The 14585-nt window shown below is 44.5% G+C and overlaps 1 protein-coding gene across 2 annotated transcripts; it reads left to right on the top strand.

The window, feature by feature from the left end:
• Positions 1–1301: 1301 nt before the first annotated feature.
• Positions 1302–4889, top strand: LOC104585631 (Zinc finger (CCCH-type) family protein). Of its 2 annotated transcripts, none has more exons than XM_088896056.1 (2): positions 1302–3008; positions 4150–4889. In XM_088896056.1, exons 1-2 carry the CDS (start codon positions 2183–2185, stop codon positions 4323–4325), a joined length of 1002 nt encoding a protein of 333 aa, XP_088752182.1. In that variant the 5' UTR covers positions 1302–2182; the 3' UTR covers positions 4326–4889. The 2 variants fall into 2 exon arrangements, with proteins under 2 accessions (XP_088752182.1, XP_010240878.1); XM_010242576.3 differs by having other exon boundaries at positions 4140–4889.
• The last annotated feature ends 9696 nt before the right edge of the window (positions 4890–14585 follow it).

Genomic DNA, 14585 nt, shown 5'->3' with positions numbered 1-14585 from the left:
TATCTGGAGGAGTTTATAGACCCTTGCTCTAATCGATGCCTCCACCCTTGTTCCAACCCTTTCTCTATAAAGAGGTTTAAAGACCCTTGCTTCGACCCTTTCTCTCTATAGGGGTTTATAGACCCTTTCTCTGACCAGCGACTCTGAGTACATACACCGAAGCGGCGGACAATGGACTAAATGGGTTCTTTGCAGATCTAAGATATACTCAATAGATCTGGACACCTCTTCGAAAGTTTTGAGATCTCCAACCTACTGCCGATCTTGCCACAAATGTACCGATGCTGGAGGGGGTTGATGTAGACAACAGTGTTGGTGCTAGAGATAACCAACTTCGGTCCAATTCCCTCTCCTTCTCCCTCTCGAGTTGATACCGGTGATTGGCTCAACCAAAATGAAAAGGGTATTTTCGAACATAAAAGGATAAGTTTGATATTTTTAAAAGTTATAACAGTCACGTGATGACACATTTGAATGGTTTATGACGGAACATTAACGAAAAGAGAAATATTAATCAATTATCAGAAACAATAAGAATAGAAGTAGACAATTTTCAAACAATAAGAATACACTTGCTTCCATCATCAAAATGGGCTTTCCAATTTGAAATAATAATATAAACTTGATTTTCCTGAATTGATCCGTTTTAAGTTTTCGTTTCTTTTCTTTTCTTTTCAATTTAGCGAGCCAATGTCGATAGAGAGAAAAGAGGTCCGATTGGGTTTCGGGTAAGAAAGATAGAGACGGTAACCACTAACCAGTAATCTATGGCGCCATTTAATGTGAACTTAAAAACAAAAAATCCTTCGAGTTAAAATGGAGATAATCGTCAAAACGACTTTTATAGATAGAAAAAGCAATTATGGAAAAACGTTATGTGATCATTTTATGTTTAAGGCAAACCTGATCTAATTAATCCTTTTAATAGGAAAATTCGATATAAAATGAGCTCATGTATTTGTAGAAAATTAAAGTAATAATACATACAAACTCGCTCGTTCACCAGATTGATTAGGCTTTAAAAAAATAAAAGATTCACTGAATGGATTAAATTTTACGGATGCAGAATTCTGAATTTCTGCCCCTTCTATTACTAACCCTCTCCCCTATAAATCACATCCTACCCATGAATTTGACATCAATTCACGGTCAGGATGTATTCTTTCTATATTACGGGGATATAAAATTCTGATCTGGGCTGATTGGTCATTCTCCCATTTTATTCATTTATTTTTTTTATAAAAATTTATCCATTTGTTAAAAGATAAAATAATCGCTCTATGTAGACTTTCTTTTAGAGTCTTGGAGCTTTGGAGTTCGAATCACCCTCTCTCTCTCCACGTTGGAGAACTGGCCAAAAATGGACCTCTCTGTCTCTCTCCTCCGTTAAACAGACTGTGACGCTGCAAAAATCCTTTTTTATGATTTTATCTCTTTCTTTTTGGGGGAGAGAGTAAGAGACTATACACACTTTACCTTTCTCATTGATTAGATTACAATTCTTTACCTCCATGAAAAAGGCGCTGTAGTCTTCTCCATTGCTTCACCTTAAAAGTGAATTTGCCGTTTCAGCTCAGATCTTCGAGTTCTTTTGATTTCTTTTTGTAAGTGTTCGTGTAAGCTCTTTTTTTTTTCTTTTTCTTTCTTCTGTTAAATCTCCGGATTAAGATGTTTTTATTTTCCGATTTGATCCCGGGATTTCAGTTATTGTAGGTGGGTTTCTTTAATTTTAGAATAGTTTGTCTTTTTTAATCATTTTGGACCGAATTTATGTGGTGGTAGATCAGAGTCAAGTGTTGTATTATGTCTTTTGCGTAATCGGTTGGGGTGTTGGCTCTATCTCGTTTCTGCTTGTATTTCTTGTCGTTGTTGCCTGAGTGAGTTGAGAATTGATATTATTGTTGGAGCTCGAGTTTTGTTTTGAGTTCTGGGTGGGTTTGTGGAGTCCCATTTAGGAATTTAGTATAATTCATGATTCCTAGGGTTTGTTTGTGCTCATTTCCATTAATGGTTCTTTTGATTTCTTATCTGGATCAATCTTTTAGGTGATTTCAGTTTGTGGGAATCCATGTTCGTAAGCAGAGTATAAAGATTTTGACTATCGGATTCTTTATTCTTGGTTATTTCTTTTTTTTTTTTTCTCATTTTGTTAAAAAATTGGCTTGGTGGGTTTCTTCTGCTCATGGATTATGGTGGAGAAGCTGGGTTCTCCGGTGGAAATGTTGGCCAGATAATACCAGAAATCCCTGGCAGCGGTGGTGTCGACAATTGGATTCCAGGTTTAAACGACCAGGCGATTTGGGCAACGGAGGATGATTATGGGGTTTGGAATGGAGATGCCTCTGCTGACACTCCGTCTAACTCGAATTATGATGGGAGACAGTCCCAAACTCGATCTGGGAGTGAACCTCCCAACAAGAAATCTAGGAACTCACAAGTAGGAGATTCCCAGGGAAGTGGATTCAGTAGAGATCGTGATTTACCCTCTTCTAATAGATCCAAAGCCATTGGGAAGATGTTCTTTAAAACCAAATTATGTTGCAAATTTCGTGCTGGGACCTGTCCTTACATTACTAATTGCAACTTTGCTCATGGAATTGAAGAACTTCGCAAGCCTCCTCCCAATTGGCAAGAGATTGTAGCTGCCCAAGACGAGGACAGGGGTGTCTCTTCAGAACCAAGGGAGGAACACCAGATTCCATCTCTTAGCTCCTCTGGTTTGGGTGGGGAGACACAAAGGTCTTATAAAGGGCGGCACTGCAAGAAGTTCTACACTGATGAGGGATGCCCATATGGAGATAATTGCACTTTCCTTCATGATGAACAGTCAAAAGCCCGGGAAAGTGTAGCAATAAGTTTGGGCCCCACGATTGGGAGTGGGTATGGTAATAGTGGGAATGGACCAAACCAGAAGCCTTCAAACTGGAAGACAAGGATTTGCAACAAGTGGGAGATGACAGGCTATTGCCCTTTTGGAAGCAAATGCCATTTTGCTCATGGTCTAGGAGGTATGAATGATTTAGCAATTTTTTTTTCTTTCCCTGCTAGTAAGGATATATTTTGGAAAGCTGGATTATAAACTTTAGTTAGAAATCATATTATATTAGATTCTTAAAATGATTTACTTAAGAGTATAAGTAGTAGCTTCTTTCTGATTAAAAAAAAAAAAGAAAACTTCATGCAGTCCAAGGAATCACTACTTCGCCATTTGTTTATGTCAGTCCAGTTTGGTTCAATGAAAATATTCACATCTCTTGGCTCCATGTCATAGGTTAACCATATCCCTAGCTGCCACAAACTCGGGAGAATGAGATTAGGGCCTAACTGCATGACTTGATTTATGACGTTTTTTTACCTACATTTGTTAGCACCCAAGGACCAAGGTGATCCTGACCTATAAATTGTTGGCTTGGAGGTATTACTTATGTGAGTCAACTCCACAGATTATTTAGAAATGATATTTTCCCCTAGCAAATGGGCCATACTCCACTTCAAAGCCAACCTACATTGTGAATTCCTTTTCTAGTCCACCCAAATTCGGTTTATAAAAACATGTAGTGCCGTAGAATATTTCATGCTTTAACCTGGAATTCACCTCTTGGAATCTGGACTTGATTATAATGCAAAATCTTGTATTACTCGACACTTTTTTTATTGGTTTCTACTACTCAACTTTTGGCAAATGTATAGTTCTTTTTTTACTTTTTATGTTTAAAAGATGTTAATATTGATGTATCCCAAAATTGTACTGGTCATAATTTTAAGCCACAACTTAGAATGATGGAAGAACAGGGTGGCACTGGCACATGAATTGGAGGTTAGGATTGGCTATGGCTTGGTTTTTCTAGTTATGGCCCATTGGAGCATACCTTACCATATGAGCTGTCAAGGTTGATTAGGTTGTGGGTAAGGTCTATGATGCATTGTGTTTGCACAAAAATATGTCATCTGGGTTTGACCTTAAATTTATCATTTTGACGGAGCTATCTGGTTCCTAAGTTCGTAGGAAGAACCTTTAACATGCTTTGCTTATCCTTACATAATGTACTAAACATAGATCCAAGATATCTTGTCTTAGATGGACTTTATGTACTAAATATCCTATGAATAGCTCTGTTATCTAATTACTCGTGCAACAGAATTACACAGATATGGTGGAGGGCTTGTGGAGGTGGAGGGTAGAGATTCTTCTTCAGCTCCTCCAGACTCAAAGCAGGTTGCGGTGGCATCAAAGACTCAAACAGATACTGTGGTTGCATCTATGGCCTCAGTTCCACATTCAGATGTGTACATGGGGATTCCACCTCAAAGGACTTCAGTTTTAAATCAGAGGCCAGGGCAGAGGCCTCTTCAGAAGTGGAAAGGCCCAGACAAGATCAGCAGGATATATGGTGATTGGATTGATGACAATGAATGAGAACCAGGTGCATAATTTGATGTGTATTGTTCTGAATCACTGAATGACTGAAACTTCACACAAAAAACAATTGTCTAGGTTAAATGCTGAGAGCTGAGTGCCCTATTTTGAGTTTTGGAATGGAGAATTGTAGATCTGATCCATTGGGACACCATGACTGCTGCTGCTTCAAGTGACCTTAAGGAGGGTTTTTTTGCTTAATATTAAGATACATTCCTCTGGTAGAGGCCACAGTTGCTGAAACCCAAGCTACTATATTTCAGTTGGAAGTTTCACTTTCAGATTTGGGTTTCTGGAGTTGAATGTGAATTGGTGATAGCCTTTGTCATCCAGATATAACATCTTTACCCCTGTACTAAAAGTTTATATTTTAATATCCTACTTTTGTAATCTCCATGTATGGTTTGAGAGGAAATTATAATTTTCTTTTGACTAATAAGAAGTTTCACTTGCCTGAGTGGAAACCATTTTCTGAAACAGAGACATCGTAAGGTATGTTTCTTCCCCCCGCCCTCCCCTCTCCTGTTCTATAAAACATGTCTTTATATGTGCACAAACTTATTACTGAAGCATTCTCAGTTGTAAACTGGCCCCTAACTTTGCTTTTTTTCTTTCCCTTCTGCTGACTACAGGGGAAGTGGCCTGTTTGTTGGAGATGAGAAGGGAGACATGTTCTTGTTTGGGGAATTGATGATGAAGAGTACACATTCCACTGAACTGTTCTTTGTTAGTCATTAGTATCTAGTTACGATTCAGTTCAGGTATTTGCACATGCTCTTAATTTTATTATCTGAAGGAATGCCGGGGACTCGAGGGATGACAATTAAGTTAATTTTAATGTGATGATGACAAGCTACAATAATAGAAAAAAGAAATCATAACCAAATGGTCTAAATGCCCATGAGCCCCAGTGCTCTGGCCACACTACGGAGAGAGCCTGCAAAGTGCGAATTCCGCGCTTGCATTCTGGGAGGGATGTCATTTGATGTAACCAACTCAACTACGAGATCACTGGCTTTCCAAGTAGTTTCCAGGGATGCATTGGTGGAGTGACATACTGACCTACACGATACATGTTTGCAATGCCAATTTCATTTGCACTGGTGTAAATGTATGGGGTTACAAACAGGTTGAATGTAAATTCTGATTTACACTTTTGCTTCAGATTTTACTTTTATCTCATTTGTTTCTGAGAAATAAAATGAAACAGTTCCCCTTTTATACATAAGAAAATGGAGGTAGGAGAGTTTGTTTGGAAGTTAGGTAAGAAGTAAGATGTAGTTCCCACTTCCTACTATATGTGAGAGATCATTGGGAGAGGAGGAAGGTTGTGCACATTTTGCACGAGTTTTTGGATGCAAAATTTGCACTGCAAATGAGTAAAAAGGTACAAATTTTGTATCAGATAGGAGTGCAATTTATAGCTACAAACAATTCAAGGTTTTAAAAACCAACCTAGAACTGGAACCGTTCTGGCCATCGGTTTTCGGGTTGATGGTTTGACTGCCCAGTTCAAATGGATGGCCTGTTTCAATGAAAAAGTAAAAAATAATTAAAATAAAAACAACCAAAAACTGTTGAACGAGTTTGGGGTAAAATGGGTCAGCAGGTTATTGACCAATTTAATGGTTTTTGGCCAGAGACTAGGTTTGGGGTAAAATGGAACTGGTTGCCTGGATGGTCCTTGGGCTGAACCGTCTAACTGTCCAGATCAACAAGGGTTTGAATAGGGTGTGAAATTTGTATCTAGTTCAAAAGTTGCACTGAAACGAGTACATAGATTCAAGGTTGGCACATTTTGGTCCATACATGAAAATAAATTACACTTGGTAGTACTTGTGAATTAATTTGGCATGGACAAAAGTACAAGCCTTTCAAATGTAATTCCAAATTTCAATCTTTCGGTAGAAAGAAAAAGGAAGGGAGAAGGACTTTCAATCTTTCGGTAGAAAGAAAAAGGAAGGGAGAAGGATGGTTCAGCCCAGGGTCAGAATTTTTAGGCCCAAAAGGAAAGGGACATGTACAGGTCATAGTCATGTTATGTTATCTCTCCTGTCCCTTGGGGAGGCTATGTTTGGAAGCGATGCAAATGGAGTGTAAATCTCGATTCATAGTAAATTTGCACTCTGGTTCACTTTTGTCTGTGTTTAGCAACATTACATTTATGCATTGATAATAAGATGTAAAAGTACATCAATAAAAAAGAAGTAAATTTGTATTCAAGTGGGCTTTTGATAAAAAAAAATACATATGCTTTATTGGAATTCATGTTTGCATCTATAACAGCTAAAAGTCTGTTTGGTAAGAAGGTAAATTTGTTAGTGCAAAACTAACCCAATTTTACAATTTATATGAATCGTTTTACACTATATATTTGCATTCACACTTATTTGTGTTGTTTCTAAGTGTAGCCAAATGGTAGTAGATTTCCCTTTAATATATATTGATGTAGGCACATGTGGCCACGCCCAATGGCAGGGCAGCACATGTTAGGCAACAGCCTCCAGAGCGGACCTAATCAGGGTGCGGGTGGAATAGAGCTTGGTGTGTATTCCAAAACCAATGGCGCAACGTTACTTGGCGACCTCGGATGACCGCACTCCTTGCATACGGACGATGACCTCAAGTATAAATAGAAGGTGTACCCCCTTAAGGTAAGGGATTGGAATTGAAACTCTCTACCTAGCACTGAGTTCTTGTGGCCTCATCTGAGTGCTCACACCTCGGACCTCGTCCACCTCATACCCTTCATACTAACTTGAGTGTTGGAGTCTTTGCCTTAGGAACCGACCCGAGGCCTCTGACACCCTCCTTTTCATTCACTCCTTGTAGGACCGACCTACTAGTCCTCAGCCACCTTGGACCTCGGACACCTCGATCACACCTCGGCTTAGGAGCAAATTGACAGTGTTGTCCTCGGTCCATTTTGAGCATCAACAATTAGCATCGTCTGTGGAAACGTTACTAAGACTTCCCTTAATCAAACTTCCTTAAAAACTAAAAGAATCGACTCCTAAGCCTAAGTTTTAGTTGATATGGTAAGGAACATGAGGAACGCCCAGAACTTGTTCATAACAGAATAACTCCAAGCGGTCATTGACAGAATGGACCACCTCACCTAGCGGAATGACGACGGGTACCCCCAAGTAGGATGCCGCCCCCAGGGTGGCCGCCCTGCCAAGAGCTTTGGCCACTAGGGTAAGCATGTGTCCGTAGACTAATTAGCCCTCGATCCAATTGACTTTCACTGGGTCGACCCCTCGGAGTTTGATAGCAGCTGTCGTGCCAGCCAACCGCCAAGAACAACATCACCACCGTCGAAGAGAAAAATCTTGGGACGAAGATGGGTGGTCTGGCCATCATAGCCCCCTTTCGAGGGTCGAGGGTCGACGCCGTGCCTCTCCTTGTGTCTCAGACCTCCTGAATGACAAGTAGGCTAGGAGAAATGGACGTAGGCCCGCATCAAAGTATTCAGGGGTTCGGGTCGACTCCCGTTGAGTTCGAGAGGACCAGGATGGGGCCCCGACCCCCTCGACCAATGAATCGTTGACCTCAAAGCATAGCTTAGAGCCATCAAGGACGAGCTTCGCCAAGTTAGAGAGAGCCGAGTAGAGGCCTCGGCCAGCCAGAACCATTCGTTTGGGAGGATGGATGCCTTCACCTCGGACATCATTTTCGAGCCTCTCCCCCCACACTTCAAGGCACCAACGTTGGACGACCACTTGGAGAGTTTCAAAGCGCTCATGCTCCTTTATGGATACTCTGATGCCCTGGCGTGCCAGACTTTCCTGGCGACCTTCAAAGGGGCAGCCCGCCGATGGTTTTCTGGGCTCCCTTGCTCTATTGGTTCATGGGAGGAATTCACCAGCCTCTTCCTCGCCCACTTCATCAGCAACAAGTGATGTTAGAAGAGTGTCGTTTCCTTGATGGCCATTCGACAAAAGCGTAGAGAGAGTCTACGGTCCGAAATTGACCACTTCAAGAAAGAGAAGCTCGAGGTCCGGGACCTTGACTCCATGGTCTCCATGCACACCGCCATTAACGGCCTCCTGCCCGGCTTGGCCCTCAAGTGCTCGGTAGCCAAGACCTCTCCGAATTACAAGGCAAAATTTTTGAAGAAGGCCCAAAAGTACATCGCTACCGAGGAGGCCTCAGTCGGTGATCGTCCGGAGGAAAGGTCAACTGCCACCCTAGAGGCTCGGAGAAGAAGAGAAGCAATGGAGACAACCGCAACAACAACAACAACAACAACAAGGACCACAAAAAGCCATCGGCCTTAGCCCTGGCTTACAACTAGTATACGCCTCTCAACTCCACCCTAACGCAGATCCTCATGCAGGTCGGGAAAGAGGTCATCTTCGACGTCATAGACGTCATCGCTGAGGGGACAGCCATGGGCGGAGCCTCGGCCTACAAAGCCTATGTCAGCCAACTGGGCATCCAGGGGCCAACCCCCAAGAAGCCGAACCAAGAAGAACCCCTCACGTTCACAGACGAGGACTTGAAGGGGGTCACAGTCCCCCATGACGATGCGCTCGTGATCTCAACCGTCGTAGCGAACTTCATGGTGAAGAGGATTCTAGTAGACAACAGTTCCTCAACTGACATCCTCTTCTACGATGCATTTGAGAAGATGAAGCTGACACCTGAGCGCCTTCAGCCCACCAATGTCCCACTCGTTAGCTTCTCCGACAATGTGGTTAGGCCGAAAGCAAGAACCACCCTACCGTCATGGTAGGGATAGAGCCTCAACAGGTGACGTGGATGAACGAGTTCCTGGTCATGAGGATTGGCTCCCCCTACAATGCCATCATCAGGAGGCCAACCCTCAAGGCAATCATCTCCTCTACCACCTCGCCCTTAAATTCCTCATTAAACACGACGTCAGAGTCATTTGGGGGGATCAACAAGTCACTTGTTAGTGTTACGTGGCAACACTAAAGGGCAAGAACAAGGAAACCCTGCTACTCGAGGGCCTTGACCTTGGGGAGGAACCAACTAGCCGAGGCCAACTAGCTGAGGACCTTGTCTCGGTCCCCATAGACGAGGTCGAGCTTGAGAAAACAATCCATGTCAGGTTCAACCTTCTCCTACAAAGCCTATCTGAACTGGTAAGTTTCCTCAGAACTAATGTCGACGTCTTTGCTTGGTCTGCTGCTGACATGCCCAGAATTGACCCTTTAGTCATTACTCGCAAGTTGAGTTCTAGGCTAATTTGGCAAAGAAAGAGGAACTTTGCATCGGAGCGTTGGAAGGCTATAAGAGAAGAAGTTGACAAGCTATTTGACGTCGACTTCATTCGAGAGGTACATTACCCTAACTAGTTGTGAAACGTGATTATGGTAAAGAAACCTAATGGGAAATGGTGGATCTGTATTGACTTCACAGACCTCAACCGAGCCTGTCCCAAAGACAAATTCCCTTTGCCGAGGATAGACCACCTTGCCGATGCCACCGCAGGGTACGATCTACTCAGTTTCATGGATGCCTTCTCTGGATATAATCAAATCATGATGCACCCCAAGGACGAGGAGAAAACCTCGTTCATCACCGAGCATGACACGTACTCTTACAAGGTCATGCTCTTCGGCCTCAAGAACATTGGAACTACCTACCAACATTGTCAACAAAGTTTTCAAGGACTAGATGGGGAGGAACGTTGAAGCCTAGTAGATGACATGGTGGTGAAAAGACTCAAGGCCAACAAGCACACCTTGGACCTAGTAGAGACCTTTGGCACCTTGTAGAGATGCAACATGAAAGTCAACCCCAGCAATTGTGCCTTCGGCATCACATCAGACAAGTTCTTAGGCTTCCTTGTCACCCAACGAGGCATAGAGGCTAACCTAGAGAAAATTTGAGCTATATTGGATATGGCACCACCTCGGTCAGTCAAGGAAACTCAAAGACTTACCTTTTGAATGGTCGTCCTCAACTGCTTCATGTCGAAGTCGGCCGACCGCTGCCTACCCTTCTTTTGAGCCATCAAGAAACTGAAAAACTTCCAATGGATGGAAGAATGTCAGCACGCCTTTAAAGAGTTGAAGTCTTACCTTGTCGGATTACAACTCGCGAAGGACCTTGGCTCACAGCACATTGAGGTCTTCAATGATTCCCAACTAGTGGTAAACCAGGTCAACGGTGAGTATGAGACCAGGGAGCAAAGCATGACCAAGTACTTCACCAAGGTGCAAGAACTAGCCCGCCACTTCTAACACTTCTCCCTGCGACAAGTTTTGCGGTTCAAGAACATGAGAGCCAATGCCCTATCCATGTTGGCGAGCACCTTGGGCGTAGCCCTCGACCGCACTGTTTGCGTGGAAAAGTTAGCTTGGCACTCCATTAAAGAAGCCTAAGTCCTTCTAGTACAGACTGAGCCGTCATGGATGGATCTTATCGTCAACTTCCTCGTGATCGAGCAGCTACCAGACAATAGAAACAAGGTCAGGCGAAACACTTTGCTTGAAGGGAAGCTATACCGAAGATCATTCACCTTGCCCTACCTCTAATGCCTCCATCAAGAGGAGGGCGAATACGTGCTCTAAGAGATTCACAAAGGCATCTGCGGCAACCACCTCGGAGGCAGAGCCTTGGCCCAAAAACACTATGGGGAGAGTATTTCTGGCTAACAGTTCAGAATGATGCAATTGAGCTGGTGCAAAAATGTGATAAATGCCAAAGACACTCCAACATCTCCCATTGGTTGACCACAACCCTATCAGCCCTCAACAGAAGGTACCTCGTCATCGCCATCGACTACTTCACCAAGTGGGTCGAAGCCGAGCCCCTGGCCACCATCACAACTAGGATGATACTGAATTTCTTCTAAAAAAATGTTATCTGCCGCTTCGGTCTCCCCCACATGCTAGTCATTGACAATGGGAAGCAGTTCGACGATGTGAGGTTCTGACAATGGTGCACCTCCCTCGTTATCAAGCAGCAGTACACCTCAGTAGGCTATCCTCAGACCAACGGCCTAAACAAGGTCATAAATCAAACTATTTTAGAAGGGCTAAAGACTAGACTCTACAGAGCCAAAGGCCTATGGGCCAACGAACTAAACAACGTCCTATGGGCATACCGGATGACACCTCGGATGGCCATGGGAGAAACCCCATTCAACCTAACTTATGGAACCGGGGCCGTCATCCCAGTAGAGATCGGCCAACCGATGCTTTAAATCGAGGCGTACAGTGAAGCTGAGAATAGTGAAGAACTTAGAACAAATTTAGACATGTTGGAAGAAGTCCGAGAACAGGCACAGATGAGAGTAGCAACCTATCAGCAGAGAGTAGCCCGCTACTACAATTCAAGGGTGAAAGAGAGACACTACCGAAAAGGAGGCTCGTCCTCAGAAAAGTCATGGTGCCCAAGCCAGGCGTACGCAAGCTCGGCTCCAATTGAGAAGGTCTTACAAAGTCAAGCAAGTTGTCAGCCTCGCACATTTCGGCTCGAACACTTAAATGGAAGACTAGTCCCTTGGACATGGAACTCGGAGAATCTTTGGATGTACTACCGATGAATGTAATCCCTATTGACTGAACAATGAATGCTAGTGCAAAGTTCCTCCCCCTCGGCCCTATGTTTGTGTACAAGTTCTTATTTTTTGCAAGTAGCCAGGACCCCTCGGCCACACCACTGGCCGACACGTACAGCCTCCCCCTAGGCCTTACCCTTGGACTAGACTGTGGTCAGGACACACAAAACTAAACATCCGCCTAGCGTTCGCGATAAGGCAAGGAGTAATAGGGGCCTTGGTTGCAAACCTTGGCCAATATTCCTCGGCCTATAACGAACAAACACACTAAAAATAGTCTAAGTACCTTGCCAAGTAGGAAAAGATAAGCCAAGTCGGCCAAGGTATCACACCCCTCGCCCTAGTCTTTGGCCGTAGTAGGCCACCTTGGGTTCACCGCACTTAATGCGACAAAGGTCAGGTGTAGCACAACCTGAGCACCTCGACCTCGCCCAATTGATCCCTAATGCTATGTTTGGTTTTGAAGGAAAAGGTAACGAAAGGAAGTAAAGGTTTCCCTACCTTTTCTTTCCTTTCCTTATCTTTTCCTTCAAACCAAACATGGCCTAAAGGGACAAGGAGCAAGTCAGGAGAGCTGATGGTAACTCCCTCTCCTCCCCGCTGAGGGAAGATGCCCCGAGGACCTAGGCAGCACATCTCGACCTCAGCCAATTCCCTTTAACTTCCTAAAGTGAGCGACTAAGTAACGGGTCACTTCAGATAACGACTTTTGCTATTTGTGACCTCTCGAAGGGGGGCATAGACCCCTCAGCAAAAAAAAAAAGAAGAAAGAAGAGGTAGAGATAAAGGCATAAGATACGCAAAAAGAGTGTTCCATTATATACTTTCGGCTCTTACAAAAGTTTTGGCCTCGGATGGGAGGCATAAGTTTTGGCCTCGGCAACAGCAGTGTTGGCGGGGAACTTAAAAGGAACCTCGGGGGGAAGGGCGTCGATGTCCAGGAGTAGCTTTAGCTCGTCCACCTGGAAATCCAGTATCATCCTCAACAACTCTTTCTTTGTGTCTTTAATCCCTTCCAGGTAGGCCTTAGCCACGTAGTCGGCGAGGCATTCTTGATACTCTGTTGTCGTCTTCCAAACAAGGACGACATCTCGGAAGTTCTCCTCAGCCTTTGTTGATCATGCCTCAGCCTCCGCAGGCCACTTCTAGGCCTCCAACGTGACCCCATCAAGACGGGCATGCTCGAGCTTAGACTTCTTCAATTGTTCCTGAAGCCTGGCGGTCCGAGCCTTCTCCACCTTCAAGTCATCCTCTAGCGTCTACCAGAGTTGCTTCTCCTCTCCCAAAGTCGTGAGGGTCTCATCTCGGCTACTCTCAACCGAAGCCACCTGCACTACAAGTTGCTCATTTTTCTTCGTACCCCGATCCAGATGATTGAGGAGCCCGACTTGACCCCCCCAGGCCAACGTAATGCCGATAGACTTGTAGCAAGCACATCTCCATCAGCAAAGTAACCAAAAAGGCAAGAACGCAAACAAGAGCAAAAGTTAACTACAACTCACCTCGGCCAAGAAGTCTAGGCCTTGATCTCGGAGGACGATGTGGTCCACGTTCATCATACCGAGACGATCCCCCCGAGGGATCATCCCCTTAATCAAAGCTCTACTAATCCTCTCAGCATTAATAAAGTCCCCCTCTTGGAAATTCCACATAGGGCAGAACACTCGTGTGAGGAGTTCCCCCTCTTCGGTTTGCTCCGATGAAGATGGTGGGGCAAACGAAGGCCCGGTCGTAGGCCTCCTTATTGAAGGCCCCCTCGGAGCAACAGGGGGCTCCTTCCTTCACTCACTGCCCTCAGTCAGGGCAGTCTTTGTGTGCTAACCTCTTCCCCAAAGGGATGAGGCACCTCGGCCATTCTCTTCTTGTCGGTCTCCTTCGGCCAAGCCCCTTCAGCCAGTCTCTTCCCTCGGTCACCCCCTTTATCAGCGAGGGCTTGAGGCCGAAACGTCCTCTTGACAAGTGCGGATCCCCTCTCAACTGGCACGGGCATCCCTCAGCAAGCCTCCTCGACATTTGCCCTTCTAACATCCCCTCGGCCGAGGCCTTCTTCTTGGATAAAACACTCTCCAACAACATTCTCTTCACGTCCAACGACATCTCTACAAAAAGGATAGAAGCCAGCACCTCCAAGTAAAGTGAAAGCCAACAATAGGACTTCTCCTACTGAGGGGAGTGGAACTGAGCCTTGGACTTCTCAGTGAAAGCCAACGTGTCCCCAACACGAGTAGGTGGGATACCGCGGTGGCTTCATCGTCCTGAAGTAAAGGCTTGGACTTCTTGGCTATTAGGTGCATCTCCCCCCAACCTGACCTAAACGACCAACCCTCGGGACAGGAAATGAAGAAGAACTTGTTTTTCCAGTTGTGGACAAACAAGGGGTTGTTTATGGATTGGCCTTTTCGTGAGTGGAAGTAATATAAGTCGGCCTCAATATCATGCAACCTTGGCACGAACATAACACCAAATAACTTTGGGGTCAGGTCCACATCTCGAAGATGAGCCACCACTAGCATGGCAATAATAATCCTAAGGGCGTTAGGGGCTAACTGGATAATAGTTACCCCATACCACCTTAGTAGCTCGGAGACCAGAGGATAGAGGGGAAACCTGATCCCGAACTCTAGGAAATGC

This window comes from Nelumbo nucifera, chromosome 1 (assembly GCF_055504915.1).
Source record: "Nelumbo nucifera cultivar China Antique chromosome 1, China Antique-T2T, whole genome shotgun sequence".
In the NCBI taxonomy this organism is placed as follows: Eukaryota; Viridiplantae; Streptophyta; class Magnoliopsida; order Proteales; family Nelumbonaceae; genus Nelumbo; species Nelumbo nucifera.
This window is presented reverse-complemented; position numbering and strand designations above follow the sequence as displayed.

What these genes read in the sequence shown, in the direction of transcription:
- LOC104585631 (XM_010242576.3), top strand. Translation starts at nt 2,183, where the DNA reads ATGGATTATGGTGGAGAAGCTGGGTTCTCCGGTGGAAATGTTGGCCAG. An exon ending in TTTTGCTCATGGTCTAGGAG is followed by an intron (nt 3,009 to 4,139) that starts GTATGAATGATT and finishes CTCGTGCAACAG; the next exon opens with AATTACACAGATATGGTGGA.